Below are 15,584 nucleotides of genomic sequence, written 5' to 3' on the forward strand. Positions count from 1 at the left end.
TAGAAGCCCTCTCATTAAAAAAAAAAAATTATTGCACCGCTTTTCTTTTGTCTTATATTTATCTAACCACCATAAAATTCTAACATATTCTCTGCACCACATTTCTTTTGAAATTTATATCAATTAGCCACTTTTGCACTAACACCGTTAAATAATTTAAATGAAATAACAATTTTACTCCTAAATAAATTAAAAGATAATTTTATCTTGTAAAAGCTTTGAAAATAAAATTTTTATAATTATAAAAATACCCCTACATTTAATAAAGAAATAAATCTAAAAATTAGAATTTTTATTTTTAATAAAAATTATTTAATAAAAAATTATAATTATAAAAATAATTACAAAATTTTGGGATTTAATCAAAATTCCCTAAATTATTAAAATTTTAGGATTTATTTTTTAATAAATAAATTCAATTATTTTAATAAAATTTTGCAAAATTATAATTTTTTAATAAATAAATTCAGTTATTTTTATTAAAATTTTGCAAAATTATAAATTTTTAATAAAAATAATTATTAAAATTTTACAAAATCTAAATTTAATAAAAATCAACTGAGCGCCTCTATTTTGGATTTATTTTTTTAAATTTAGGGGTATTTTTATAATTATAATTTTTATTTATTTTTCAAAGCTTTTATAAGATAAAATGATCTTTTAATTTATTTTATTTAGGGATAAAATTGTCATTTTGTTTAAATTATTTAATGGTGTTAGTGCAAAAGTGGCTAATTGATAAAACTTTTAAAAAAAAAGTGGTGCAGAGAACATATTAAAATTTTGTGGTAGTTGGATGAATATAAGACAAAAGAAAGGTGGTGCAATGATAATTTCTCAAAAAAAAATGTAAAATTGCACGAGCCTAACTCATACTTAAAATTCAATTTAAGAGTTGAAGGTTGTCTTAAACTTATATTATTAGTTTAGTAACTATTTTTAGTCGATGTGAGATAATACTCTCAACACTTGAGAAACAATTTCATCGTATATTAATAAGAGAAGACATCAAATATCACCATCAATTCATCATCCGCGCTTAGAACGACTAAATGACATCTTCCTATCCGCAAAACAAGTATATTTGGAACATTTGAGAAGTTATAAAGATTAAAGCTGCGTATATTACATGTCCTCTTTAGTCTTTAATTGACTTAAAGTCACTTTCGCAGATAGGAGGTCACCGTGGGGTATGTGCATATTGGATTATGCACAAATTCATGGCTCCACTCTTTTTCAAATTGAAAGTTCCAAAAGGATGCTGAATGGCTGAAACATAAGTCGAGATTGTGAGTCCAGCAACATTGCCTTTGGGGTGAGGTAACCCAATTTTGTTTTTTTCCGTTTTTTTTCCCTCCCTGAATCGACCATCAATGGAAAAATCTTTCAACAGTGTGGATGTCATTATATAGGGTGGTGGAGTAATATTGACTCATATCTCTAACATAGGATTATTATTATTTCAGTCCCTGTTTTTGCTTGTAACCAAAAAAGGCAAAGGTTTGAAAGTTTTTGTCTTTCAATACTAATGCTTCTAACTGTTAATCAAATATCCATACAATTTCCAATTGAGCACACCCGAAGTTTACCGTAAAGCACATCATATGTAATATTTCAAGATCGTACCGCTCCCAACTTGAATTAAAAAACTAGATAGTTATAAATCCATGCTAAATTACCAGACTATTTTAAAAGAATGTGACTAATTTGAACTTGGGATTCTCTAGTAGTCAACTATGGTCAATGATCTAAGTGTAAAAAATTAAAATAACAATGAGTTATGTGTAAAAATTTAGAAAACTTTGATTTCTTTTTTTTTTTTTTTTAAATTTGGCTCTCAAAAAAAAAAAAAAAAATCTACGACGCCGCATTGTAATTGAAGCGAAAAAGACAAAATAAGGGATTGCCAACAGAGTAACAGGTGGCGATATTCCCACCCATTTTTTTGTGCAACTACATGCACCTCATTTATTAAATATTCGTGTAGTTACAATTTTATCCTTAAGTCACTCCGTTAGTAACTTGTCCTTATAAATAGCAAAGCTTTTGATAGCCCATTTGACACACATAAACATACAAAAATGAAACCATTATTCATGAGTACTGCTTGCTACAACGCCAAACTCTAATGTATGGACTATATATTCCGTTTCGCCAGGGGCTGACTCTCGTAAAAAATAATTCATAAGGATCTTAATTAAAATTTAATCTATGTCTTAAAATATTACCTCATTGTACCTGTATTTATTTATAATTTTTTTTTATTATAGCCTCTGTTGATGCTGAAATTGGCTCGCCCTTTGCCCGACCAGATTTTTACACCAACGTTCACGTTATCAATAATGAAGATATCAATTCTTTCTTGCTTCAACGATTGCTCCAGCCGCTGAAGTTGGAATTGTCCCTCTTTTTCTCACTAAGCCTGCATTCACAAAAGTGGATCAGAGATGCCGATGGTTTTGCCGGCGTAAACCCTCCGATGCCTAAGTTAGCACAAGGTGTCTACGGGAAAACGGTGCAATTAAGGTTCAAATAATTGCTTAGAATTGGCTCACTCTCGGTATTGAAAAGTGTCTGGATACAATTTGGCAGAGTTTTCCCTTCTCTCCGTTTTTCTCCCCCTTCTTCATCGATTTCTTCTTCTTTTATAGCCATTGTTCCACGTTCCTGTTTAGCCTTCATCCCTCCTTTTTCGGGTGGTGGCAGCCCCTCATGGGACTCTAACTGCTACATTATGGGCAAACGTGGGATCTCGCGTCTCCCGCAACGGTTCTGGGAAAAGCGCAACTACCGTGATTCTATGGGATCGTGTTCCCGCTTTTTCGGAGGATGGGTATCGGCTCGGTATATACCTCTGGTCGGTATACTCCCCTGGTTGGTACTCGTCTCTGGTCGGCTCATATTTGTCCCCGTGTTCTGCTCGTACCATTTGGCTGAGGTGATCCCTGCCGGGGCGGAAATAGTAGCATGGCCGACCTAGTGCTTTTATTTACTTAACACCAGTCCCCCAGTTTCTGGTCTTGCGAGTGAAATGAGTTAAGAGTAGAAACTGATAGTCAAATCTTACCAACCCGGGGGCTTCTCATCTGGTCTTCTGTTTACCGGGACGGACCTGAGGTACCATTTTCTTCTGGGGAGGTTCCGACCTGAGCATGGGCCTTAATGAGCATGTACATTGCATATCTGGGCTTGCATCTAGCCTGGCCTCTTGTAACAGTTAGTGACGTGGCATCTCCAGACTCTTCGTATTTGAAATTTGAAACGACGGGCTATTCGTCCTCGATATACGATAAGTGAGCTGCCATCCCCATCACTTAAATGCTTTCATTTCCTCCTTTTCGTTTCAAATCCCTAGACTTACATCATCATCGTTTTGTTATTCGTCTCTCCGTCGTTAACCTACCCCATCTTTGAACTTTATTCACACTTCCCGCGTCCGGAGCATCTACTTGCTGGGTTTTTTCTCTGTCACGGCAGCGCTATCAGGGCCAGTTCATTCCAGGTATTGCTTTTAATCTCTTCTCTGGTTGTTGTTGATTGGGTTCTGTGTTGCCCCCTTTTGTATCCGTATACTCGAGTTTTCTTTGTTTTCTTTTAGGATTCCAATATGTCAAATCGAAAAAGGAAGTTAATTGTTGATGAGAGTGATGAAGAAACAGGGGATTCAGACCTTAACGTGTCAATACCCAGCGATTTCTTAGGTCCCTCCAGTAGTGTAGGTCCTTCCCATGGCAGGGATACCCTTGAATACCCCAGGTCGTTCATTTTTGCCTATATTCTTAATCAAAATTGCCACTTATTGGGTTCTTTAACCTTGTTTATTTTTTTAGAATCTTGGGGTTTGGTTAAGGACCTTGAAGACCGACCCTTGCTCCAGGTTGAAATTGCTCTGGTGAACGCGTCTACTTGCCAAAACCTGCTGTCACCAACAAACTTGGTCGGTTCGGGCTTAGTGGACATTGCTGCCGGGATGGATAACAAGATCCTCAGTGCAATGAGCAGAAAGCGTGGTCGGGCTCCGAGCAGCTCCAACAACCCTCCTCCTCCTCCGAAGAAAGTCAGTGTTGGCCCTTCTAAGGCTTCTGTTCCTGTTCTGCCCCCTCCTCCACCTCGTAAGAGTGTCGGGGAGAAAACTACTGACAAGAGTTCTGAGGTCAGCACACGCTCTGGGGACCGATCCTCCCCTCTTCCGGCTCGTGATCAAGGTGACTACCTGACCCCGTATCAGAGGGACTATGGGAAGTCAGTGGGACCGAAGATGGTCCATGACATTGAGAGCATGAATCTCAATGAATTAGCTGGTTCTGTCTAAAGAGTCTCCTTCAAGTTGGCCACCATAGTATCTTGTTACAAGAATAGGATCACGCGCCAAGAGAGCAAGCTCCAAGCTAAGAACCAGGACTTGAAGAAAAGGGTTGAGTCTGCTGATCGCTCGAAGGAGAAGCTGGCCGAGCTGAACAGGCAGATTACGGAGCTAGAGGAGAAAGTTGTGGTTGCTGAGTCCACTTCCTCCAAACTTGAGGGTGAGTTGGGTGACCTGAAGTCTGATCTTCAGGCTACTCAAAGTGAAAGAGATACTCTGAGGACCGCCCTTGAGGGAGAAATCAAATCCCTGAGTGCGCAGTTGGCTGAGGAGAAAGGCAAATCCGCTCATGTGGACGATCGGCTGGATGCCGAGTATGACTCTGGGGTTGCTTTCTCCTATAAGTGCATCATGTCTGTGCTTAAGGAAGAATATCCCGAGCTAGACATGAGCAAGTTGGAGGCTGGAGTGCAGCGGTATATGGCGGAGATCGGACAAGCAGATAAGGAGCAGGGTGAGCAGGATCAGGTGGAGGCTCCTTTAGATGGGGTGCAGGAGGGGGAAGCTGGGGGACATGCTTTTGAAGTGGGACAAGGGTCCGTGCCTCCTCCTCCCGGTATTGCTCATCTTCCACCTCCAGAGATAGTTGATCCTTCGCCCTGAAGCCGTTGACCCTCCTAATCCTTAGGTCTATTTTTGTATAGACTCTAGATTTTCATTCGTTTTGTAAACATTTAAATGCTTATAAATTTTTAGATGTTCTTTATTGACTTTCTTGTCTGGTTTTTGCTCATGGATTGTTTCTGTAAATTAATTTGACAATTTATCTGATTTTGCCTGCTGGTTCTTTAGTGGACCGAGCAGGAATAGGCATCCGCTTGCCTTAGTAAAATTTTTGCAAGATTGCCTGTTGGTCGTTCGCTGACCGATCAGAAGCAGGCACTCACTTGCCTTAGTAGAATTTTCGTAAAATTGGCTGCTGGTCTTTCGTTGACCGAGCATAAGCAGACACTTATTTGCCTTTGTAAAAATTTATTGAAATTGCCTACTGGTCTTCGTTGATCGAGCAGGAACAGGCACTTGTTTACCTTTGTGGAAATTTCGTAAAATCACCTGCTGGTCTTTCGTGGGCCGAGCAGGACCAAACACACACTTGCCTTGGTAAGAATTTCGTAAATTTAGCTGATGGTCTTTCGTTGACCGAGCAGGAGCAGGCACTTATTTGCCTTAGTAGAATTTTCATAAATTTAGCTGCTGGTCTTTCGTTGACCGAGCAGAAGCGGCACTTACTTGTCTTAGTAGAAGTTTCGTAAATTTAGCTGCTGGTCTTTCGTTGACCGAGCAGAAGCGGGCACTTACTTGCCTTAGTAGAAGTTTCATAAATTTAGCTGCTGGTCTTTCGTTGACTGAGCAGAAGCAGGCACTTATTTGCCTTGGTAGAATTTTCGTAAATTTAGCTACTGGTCTTTCGTTGACCGAGCAGAAGCGGGTACTTACTTGCCTTAGTAGAAGTTTCGTAAATTTAGCTGCTGGTCTTTCGTTGACCGAGCAGAAGCAGGCACTTACTTGCCTTGGTAGAATTTTCGTAAATTTAACTGCTGGTCTTTCGTTAACCGAGCAGAAGCAAGCACTTACTTGCCTTGGTAGAATTTTCATAAATTTAGCTGCTGGTCTTTCGTTGACCGAGCAGAAGCAGGCACTTACTTGCCTTTTGTGCTCCGGTAAAATGTCATCGCGGATGTATGCAAGAATCGGGTCCCTCCAGGATTCTTCAGTGCTTACTCTCATTACCTCTACTTCCTCCCCTATACTCGGCGAGGTTCTCACCTCTAGTGGAACTGACTTAAGTAATTTGGGATCTACAGTTGCAGCCATCCTAGCCAACATGTCAGCTCGGTAATTTTTATTCCGGGATATCTGCTTCACCTCTACCTCATTGAAGAGTTCAACCATTTGCTTCGCTTTCTTCAAATAAAGCCCCAATTTCTCTTCCCGTACTTGGAATTGATCGCTGAGCTAGTTACATACTAGCTGGGAATCTGTTCGGATCTCTACTCTTTCTGCCCGTAGTGCATGTGCAAGACCGAACCCAGTAAAGAAGGCCTCATATTCAGCTTGGTTGTTCGTAAACTGGAACTCGAACTTTACAGCATAGGATACCTCAACACCTTCTGGGCTTCGTATTATAACTCCTGCCCTGGATCCCTGTTCACTACGTGACCCATCGACCATTACCAGCCATACCCCATTTGGATCCTCCTGTTCTATTGGTTGTTTCTTTTGGACCTTTTCCCCTAGTTCAACACGGTCAACCATAAAATCAGCCAGGGCTTGGGCCTTGATTGCTCATTGGGGCCTGTAGGATAGGTCGAATTTGCTCAGCTCTACGGACCACTTCACTAATTGCCCTGATGCATCTGGTTTTTGGAGCATTTGCCGAAGAGACTGGTCAGTCATCACAATTATCGGGTGGGCCTGAAAATATGGTCGCAGTTTTCGTGCTGCCATTATTAAAGCCAGTGTCCATTTCTCCATCAATGGGTACCTAGTTTCTGTGTCTACCAGGGCTTTACTGGTGTAATACATAGGGTGTTGCTTCCTTTCATCTTCTCGGACTAATACTGAGCTGGTAGCCCATTTTGAGATTGCCAAGTACAAAAACAGCTGGTCACCTTCTCTCGGAGTTGATAGTAACGGGGCATGGGCCAGATACTCCTTCAGCTGCCAAAATGCTTCCTCACATTCTGATGTCCATTCCATCTTCTTCCATTTCTTTATGGTTTGGAAGAAAGGGTGGCATTTATCCGTGGCCCGCGAGATGAATCGGTTCAATGCTGCCAATTTCCCCGTAAGGCTCTGCACCTCCTAAACTGCTTGCTGGGATCTCATTTCTGTTACCGCCTGTATTTTTTTTGGGTTAGCCTCGATCCCTCGGTGGCTCACCAGGAATCCCAAAAATTTGCCCGAGCTGACCCCAAATGCACATTTCTCTGGGTTTAGCTTTATTTCATACTTCCTCAGCAATTTAAAGGTTTCTTCCAAGTGTTTCACGTAATCCCTCGGTTCTTTGGACTTTGTGATCATATCATCCACATATACCTCCATAGTATGACCGATCAAGGCCTTGAAAATCTTGTTCACCAACCTTTGATAGGTAGCTCCTGTATTTTTCAGGCCAAAAGGCATCACCCTGTAGCAAAACAAACCCATGTTAGTTATAAAGGTGGTATTTTTCTCATCCTGCTCGTCCATGGGTATCTGGTTGTATCCCGAAAAGGCATCCATGAAGCTGAGTAGACTGTGACCCGCAGTTAAGTCCACCAATTGATCTATCTTTGGTAGGGGAAAACTGTCCTTCGGGCATGCCTTATTAAGATCTGTGAAATCCACACACATTCTCTATTTCCCGTTGGCCTTCTTTACCAGTACTACATTGGAAATCCACTCTGGGTATTTGGCCTCCCTTATAAATCCTGCTTTCAACAGCTTCTCCACCTCGGCGTTTATGGCCTCGTACCTTTCCTGGTTAAAGCATCTCCTCTTCTGCCTCATCGGCCTCGCCCCCTTTTTGATTGCCAATTTGTGGCAAGCTACCCCGCGATCAATTCCTAGCATGTCCTCGTGAGACCAGACGAAGATATCTGCATGTGACTGTAGGCACTTTACCAGCTCGCCTTTTACTGCCCCGACCAATCCTGATCCGATCCTAACCACTCTGCTCGGGTTGTTTTTGCTTACCACAATCTCTTCTAGGTTCTCAACAGGTTCTTGGCGACCCTTTTTAGAATCTCTTCGGTTATCTAGAGAAGTAACCTGTAGTGTCTCCTTGGCTACTGTAGCATAACAGCTCCTTGCCATCCTCTGGTCGCCTTTTACTACACCAACCACTCCATTTACTCTATACTTCAGTGCCAAGTAATGCGTGGATATAATGCATTGGCTTATCCTCATGAATGGTCTCTCCAGTATCATCTGGTAAGGGCTCCTTTCATCTACCACGACAAAGTCCAGCATCATCGTTCTTTTAAACGGCCTTGTCCCCACAGTAATCGGGAGTTCGATGATCCCCATGGGACTTAACCATCCCCCTCCAAATCCCTTTAAGGATGTATTTGTCCGTTCCAATTTCAAGTCTGCAATTCTCATATCATCTAGGGCCGATTTAAACAGGATGTCAACCGAGCTGCCCGTATCTACCAGTATTCGTCGCAATTCTGTACCAGCCACCGTTGCCTTAATCACCAGTGCATCCTCATGAGGATATAAAATACCCTCTTTATCGTCATCTGTCCACATAATGGGAACTTGCCGCACTTTTACCTTCTTGGCTGCTGGCAAATTAGAAAGTACTTCTTTGCTGGTCATGGCGTATCTCCCATAGTTCTTCCGTGCCCTGTTCGAATCCCCAGCCAAGGTTGGCCCTCCTGCTATCACACGGATAGTCAGCTGTTCACGTTCCAGGCCCCTCTCACCTCCTTCATCCCGCGTGTACTGTGATTCAATGACGAGGGACACCCCATCTACATATTCATCTAAATAACGGTTTCTCACTAAATCCTCCACCTGAATCTTTAAGTCATGACATTGGTTGATAGTGTGACCGTGAGTGTCGTGGAATTTACAGAATCTGCTCTTATCCCGTCGGTGAGCAGGTTTTGTTATAGGGGCTGGAGGGTACAACAGGTCTCGTCCCTCGATTCTCTCATACAACTCCTCCATAGGGACTTTTAACGGGGTGTATTGTCTGTACGCTAAGCTCTGGTCAATCAGCTGGACTACTTGGCTATCATGAATATTGTCCCGAGCGGATATTGAAGGTAGCTGACCTGATCGTCCCATTCTGGAGTTGGCTGTATGTAGTGCTCTGGGAGCGTTGTGATAACGATGGTTAGCCAACTGCCGGAATTCTCGTTGCCGCTCCAAGAATGGGGGGCGCGGGGGCTGAGCCTGATTGTGTTGGACCTGTTGCGGTCTCTGAGCCATGGGGTAAGGGCGAGACCAAGCTGATACTGCACCCATCATTGAGGACTCCCCAGCACGCTTTCCCGACCCACTCCCACTTGGGGTTCTCCTTTCCTTTCGTCTCAACTCCTCCAGCTGTTCACTCTTTATCCTTGCCGATTTTTCTTCTTCGATTTCAATGTTTCTCTTTGCTTGCTCATACCCCGCTGAATAATTCTGCACCAGGGGGCTTCTCAGGTTATACCATAGCCGGCCTATCATCACACCCTCTTTTAATCCCCTCAACGCCTGCGGGTGATTGAAAGCTCCCAAATCAAGCACGGCTCAGTGGTATCACTTTATAAAATCTCGAAGGGGTTCTTATTCCTCCTGCTTCATCCCCATTAGTTCCATCATATCATCCTCTGGGGCCATTGCTCCTCGGAACTATTCGGCCAGCTCTTGGCACATCTGCTCGTACCCTCTGATACTTCCTCGTGACAGCTTGCGGTACCATTCTCGGGCTCATCCCTCCAGTGTCAATGGAAACACCCTATACCTCTGAGCTGGTGTTAACCCCTGAACACCCATCATGTCGTTAAAACGTTCAATATGCACCAGTGGATCACTTTGCCCGGAGTATTTGAGGTCGGGGAAGCGAAAATCTCTTGGGATTACAGTACCCATGATCTCAGTTGATAGTGAAGATTCTTCATCTAGCATTATCCTCCAGCTCGGGGGCTTCCTCTTGCCCTGTATCTCCTCTATCACTTGCGCTAATCTGCGCACCTCTCCCTCCAATTCTACAGCACGGTCAGGATCACGCGCAGCTATCTGATCTCACTCCTGCTCGGCATTCTGCAACTGCTGTCTGAGCTCTCCTTCATCAACACTGGCCCATCGGCCATCAGCTTTTAGTACCCGTCCGGGGCGAGGTTGGTCCCTCCCTTCATCTACTCGTTCTCCTGGAACCCGACCAATGCTTCTGTGGGGATGCACCCCATTAGGTTGGTCTGCCGGTGGAAGGATTTCCTCGACTCTACGTCTCCGGAGGCTGGGTTCTGCTCCAACATCATCTCTCTCCACGGGGGTTTCACAATCCCTTCTCTGCTCATCCCTCAGCTCATACAGTATAGTCGCGAGAGTCTCCACTTGTTTCTCCATCCGCTCCAATCGATCTTGCATCATCCTCTCCCGGGCTTCATTTTCAATTTCCCGAAGAGTGATTGTCTCCACAGCCTCGTTATCCTCCCTCAAAGCGTCCTTCCTTGGCACATCCATGTCTAATTGTTCGCTGCTTCTCCGGTAACTACTAATTCGGTGGTAGCTTTTTATCCAGTCCCCATAGACGGCACCAAAATGTTGATGCTGAAATCGGCTCGCCCTTTGCCCAACCAGATTTTTACACCAACGTTCACGTTATCAATAATGAAGATATCAATTCTTTCTTGCTTCAACGATTGCTCCAGCCGCTGAAGTTGGAATTGTCCCTCTTTTTCTCACTAAGCCTGCGTTCACAAAAGTGGATCAGAGACGCCGGTGGTTTTGCCGGCGTAAACCCTCCGATGCCTAAGTTAGCACAAGGTGTCTACGGGAAAACGACGCAATTAAGGTTCAAATAATTGCTTAGAATTGGCTCACTCTCGGTATTGAAAAGTGTATGGATACAATTTGGCAGAGTTTTCCATTCTCTCTGTTTTTCTCCCCCTTCTTCATCGATTTCTTCTTCTTTTATAGCCGCTGTTCCACGTTCCCGTTTAGCCTTCATCCCTCCTTTTTCGGGTGGTGGCAGCCCCTCATGGGACTTTAACTGCTACATTATGGGCAAACGTGGGATCTCGCGTCTCCCGCAACGGTTCTGGTAAAAGCGCAACTATCGTGATTCTGTGGGATCGTGTTCCCGCTTTTTCGGGGGATGGGTATCGGCTCGGTATATACCTCTGGTCGGTATACTCCCCTGGTTGGTACTCGTCTCTGGTCGGCTCATATTTGTCCCCTTGTTCTGCTCGTACCATTTGGCTGAGGTGATCCATGCCGGGGCGGAAATAGTAGCATGGCCGACCTAGTACTTTTATTTACTTAACAGCCTCCGTAAGTTTGTAGTTTCATTTTTCTGGCCTTTGAGACGTCATAACACAATTTTTTCAGAGTAACTGATACTAAATTATGAACAAAAAACCATAATTGATCCTAATTTAACCCTTCAAGTTCCTTCAGAATGGAGTTAGTAAAATGTCATGAGATAGATATATGTTCGAAAAATCATATAAAATTGTTAATTCGAGGTCAATTTTGAGTAAATTGTATATTGAGAAAATATATCTGTATGAATGATTTGGAATCTCTTCCGTGAGCTCTTCATAACGGACCGTAGAACACTCAAATTGATGCTAGGGTGAACAAGAAATTGGATCTCAAACAACACCCATGTGATTTTGATATTGATTTTTGTGACAATATATATGAATTATTACATTAGCAAAATAGTAATCGCATATTGGCCTCTTGAATTAATTGACTTGAAGTCGTTTCCGCAGGAAGGAGGCAATAGTGGGATGATTTTTTTTTCTTTTTTTTTATTTGGGGATAAAGACAGTGGGACGATGTTAAAATTGGATTATGCGGAGGATTTATGTGGTCCTTAGCTACTAAAATTACATTCCGGGCCCACTACATTGACTATATCAAATCGATGCTGAATTGCTGTAAGATAAGTTAAAGATTATTTGCAAGAGAGTATTGGCCTTGTTAATTAAAATTCATTATAAATAGCAATGCCGTTGATCGCATAATTCTCATCCACCTTTCCTTCACCACAGCATACACCTACCAATGAAACCAAACATGATTTGTGTCCTTGTTTTTGCCTTTTTACTCTTTGAATTACTTGCCATAGCGACCATTAGCATTAGCTTCTGCAATGGAAGTTCTTATCATGTGGGTTGCCTTGAAAGTGAGAGAGAAGCACTTTTAAGGTTCAAGCAAGATCTCCAAGACCCTTCCTATCGGCTTGCTTCTTGGATTGGCAATAGAGATTGTTGCGCATGGGCTGGTATTTTCTGTGACAACGTGACAGGCCATATCGTTGAGCTTAATCTTCGAAATCCTTTCACTTATTACGTTCAGCCTGATCAGTATGAAGCTAATCCAAGGTCAATGCTGGTTGGTAAGGTAAATCCTTCTTTGCTTGATTTAAAACATTTGAGTTATCTGGACTTGAGCTTTAATGACTTTCAAGGAGTCCCAATTCCTAGATTTATTGGTTCCATGGGGAATCTGAAGTATCTCAATCTCTCTGGAAGTCGGTTTGTAGGAATGATACCTCACCAACTTGGCAATCTCTCTAGTCTACAGTACCTCGTCCTCAGTCGGAATTTCTTGCATCTTGTAAATTTTGGGTGGCTCTCCGGTCTCTCTTTTCTAGAACACCTTGATTTCAGTTATGTGAATCTTAGCAAAGCTTCTGACTGGCTTTTGGTAACACACATGCTTCCTTCTTTGGTAGAGTTAGATTTGTCAAATTGTCAACTCGATATCTTTCCTCCATTGCCCGTTGCAAATTTTTCGACCCTAACGACCCTTGACCTTTCCCATAACCAATTTGATAACTCATTCGTTCCTAGTTGGGTTTTCGGTCTCAGTCATTTACTCTCTCAATCTTGGTTATAATAATTTTCATGGTCCGATTCCTGAGGGGCTTCAAAGCTTGACTTCCCTTAAACATCTTGATCTATCTTTCAACCACTTCAACTCTTCGATCCCCAACCTGTTGTGTAGACTTACCCATCTTGAGCATCTTAGTCTCTCGCACAACAGTCTTGAGGGGAGAATTCCAAGATCCATGGCAAGACTTTGTAATTTGAAGAGACTCTATCTTTCAGGTGCTAAATTGAATCAAGAAATTTCCGAGATCCTTGACATTTTCTCAGGATGTGTTCCCAATGGACTAGAGAGTTTGGTTTTGCCAAATAGTTCAATTTTTGGTCATTTGACTGACCAAATTGGTCTGTTTAAAAATCTTGACTCTCTTGACCTGAGTAATAATTCTATTGTTGGTCTTGTTCCACAGTCATTTGGTCGACTCTCATCCTTGAGAGTACTACAATTATATCGTAATAAATTACACGGAACTCTTTCTGAAATTCACTTTGTCAATTTGACAAAATTGTCTGTATTTTTGGTCGGTGAAAACACATTGACGTTAAAAGTGAGACGTGATTGGATTCCTCCTTTCCAACTTATTGAATTAGGACTGAGATCATGCAATGTAGGGTCTCGATTTCCTCTATGGCTATATTCACAAAAGGATTTACAATTTTTAGATTTATTCAACTCAGGAATTTCAGGTACTTTTCCCAACAGACTTTTGAAATCTGCTTCCCAATTATATCTTTTAGACCTCGGCCACAACCAAATTCACGGGGAGCTAACAAATCTAACCAAGGCTTCTCAACTTTCTTTTCTTAGGTTGATGGCAAATAATCTGTCCGGTCCATTGCCTCTTATATCATCCAATCTAATTGGCCTAGATCTTTCAGGTAACTCTTTCTCAGGATCGATTTTCCATTTTTTGTGTTATACCATCAATGCGGGAATGAAATTACAATTTCTTTTTCTGGATCGTAATATTTTACAAGGAAACTTACCGGATTGTTGGATGAGTTATCAAAATTTGATGATGCTAGACTTGAGTAACAACAAATTTATTGGTAATCTTCCAACCTCATTTGGTAGTTTAAGTAGTCTTGTATCGTTGCACCTTCGTAAGAACAGACTGTCTGGGACCATGCCTATTTCGGTTAAAAATTGTACCTCCTTAATGGCACTTGATGTTGGCGAGAATGAGTTTTTCGGAAATATTCCATCGTGGTTTGGAGAAATGTTTTCAAGAATGGTTTTTCTTATCCTTCGTTCCAATTATTTTCATGGCCTCTTACCCACAAAATTATGTGATCTAGCTTTTCTACAAATATTAGACCTTGCTGACAACAACCTCTCCGGAACTCTACCAAATTGTATTCATAATCTCACAGCCATGGCGACAGTGAACCCTTTTACAGGCAATGCTATCAAGTATTCTATTCCCTTAAATCCTACTTATGCTCTAGGAAGTGTTACTGAGCAGGCATTAGTTGTGATGAAAGGGGTAGCAGCTGACTACAGTGAAATTCTTAATTTGGTGAGAATCATAGACGTTTCAAAGAATTTTTTCTCAGGAACGCTTCCGATAGGATTGACAAATCTTAAAGCATTACAATCGTTGAATTTGTCCTACAACATTTTCACTGGAAGAATTCCGGAAACTATTGGTGCTATGAGATCATTGGAGTCCATTGATTTTTCTGTAAACAAATTCACGGGTGAAATTCCACAGAGTATGTCAAGTTTGACGTTCTTGAATCATTTGAACTTGTCCAACAACTATTTGACCGGAAAAATTCCTTCAAGTACTCAATTGCAAAGCTTTAATGCATCATGTTTTCTTGGCAATAACCTCTGTGGAGCCCCACTTCCAAAGAATTGCACTGATGAGAATGTTTCAATTCCTGAAGATGTGAATGGAGAAGAAGACGAAGACGAAGATGAAAATGATGTGGACTACTGGTTGTATGTAAGTGTGGCACTTGGATTTGTGGTGGGATTTTGGTGCTTCATCGGCCCTTTGCTTGTCAACAGAAGATGGAGGTACAAATATTGTAATTTTTTGGATGGCGTTGGGGACAGAATTGTTAGATTTGTAAGAAAATGTACATAGATTTTCTATTTTTGGAGTTATATATCTTGTTCAATGTACTTTAATAAAAGTATTACTTATAATAGACATTCGGCCTTATATTTCAGGAGATCTTTCAAAAATATCTCTATAAATAAATGAATTAACAGATCTGGTGTTGTTTGGCCCTAACTCATAAAATGTTCAAAATGAGGATCCCAGACTTAACATGTTGGATATTTGCAATTGCATATTTGCTTAATTAGACAATTGGATATTTGCAATACCAAAAATATATGTCCGAAACAGCGGTTATAGATATGTTAATCTTTTTAAATCTGATGAACTGAAGACATTTTGGTTCAATTTAATAAAAAAAATCATGGATGGTTAAAATCCACAATGGGAGCTAGCAAGAGAAGATTGCTCCAGGGGTAAAGAGAAATATTTCGCATATGAAAACGAGAATAAAATATTCATGTATTGAGAAAATAATAATGTAGAGCACACACCATGATATATAGTGTTTGGCTTTTAGCTCATGTTTACTGTGAAAATGTATAGAAGGAGAATATTTCATGAGAGTACGAGAGATTGCCAGTTTCCCTCCTATTAAAATCAATATAT

The 15,584-nt window shown here is 41.4% G+C and overlaps 1 protein-coding gene and 1 pseudogene across 1 annotated transcript; both read left to right on the forward strand.

Annotated features, from left to right (window-relative positions):
- The first annotated feature begins 2,734 nt into the window (after positions 1-2,734).
- Positions 2,735-4,966, forward strand: LOC112095732. Its single transcript, XM_024177840.1, has 4 exons — positions 2,735-2,938; positions 3,599-3,719; positions 3,831-4,242; positions 4,360-4,966. Exons 1-4 carry the CDS (start codon positions 2,735-2,737, stop codon positions 4,964-4,966), a joined length of 1,344 nt encoding a protein of 447 aa, XP_024033608.1.
- A 7,110-nt stretch (positions 4,967-12,076) lies between these two features.
- LOC18054696 lies at positions 12,077-14,999 on the forward strand (annotated as a pseudogene).
- Positions 15,000-15,584: the final 585 nt, after the last annotated feature.

The sequence above is a fragment of the Citrus clementina genome, unplaced genomic scaffold (assembly GCF_000493195.1).
Source record: "Citrus clementina cultivar Clemenules unplaced genomic scaffold, Citrus_clementina_v1.0 scaffold_1, whole genome shotgun sequence".
NCBI classification, from domain to species: Eukaryota; Viridiplantae; Streptophyta; class Magnoliopsida; order Sapindales; family Rutaceae; genus Citrus; species Citrus x clementina.

Coding starts and splice junctions, on each gene's coding strand:
- LOC112095732 (XM_024177840.1), top strand. CDS start 2,735: ATGGGCAAACGTGGGATCTCGCGTCTCCCGCAACGGTTCTGGGAAAAG. Junction 3,720..3,830: donor AGGTCCCTCCAGTAGTGTAG/GTCCTTCCCATG, acceptor TTATTTTTTTAG/AATCTTGGGGTTTGGTTAAG. Junction 4,243..4,359: donor TATCAGAGGGACTATGGGAA/GTCAGTGGGACC, acceptor TTACAAGAATAG/GATCACGCGCCAAGAGAGCA.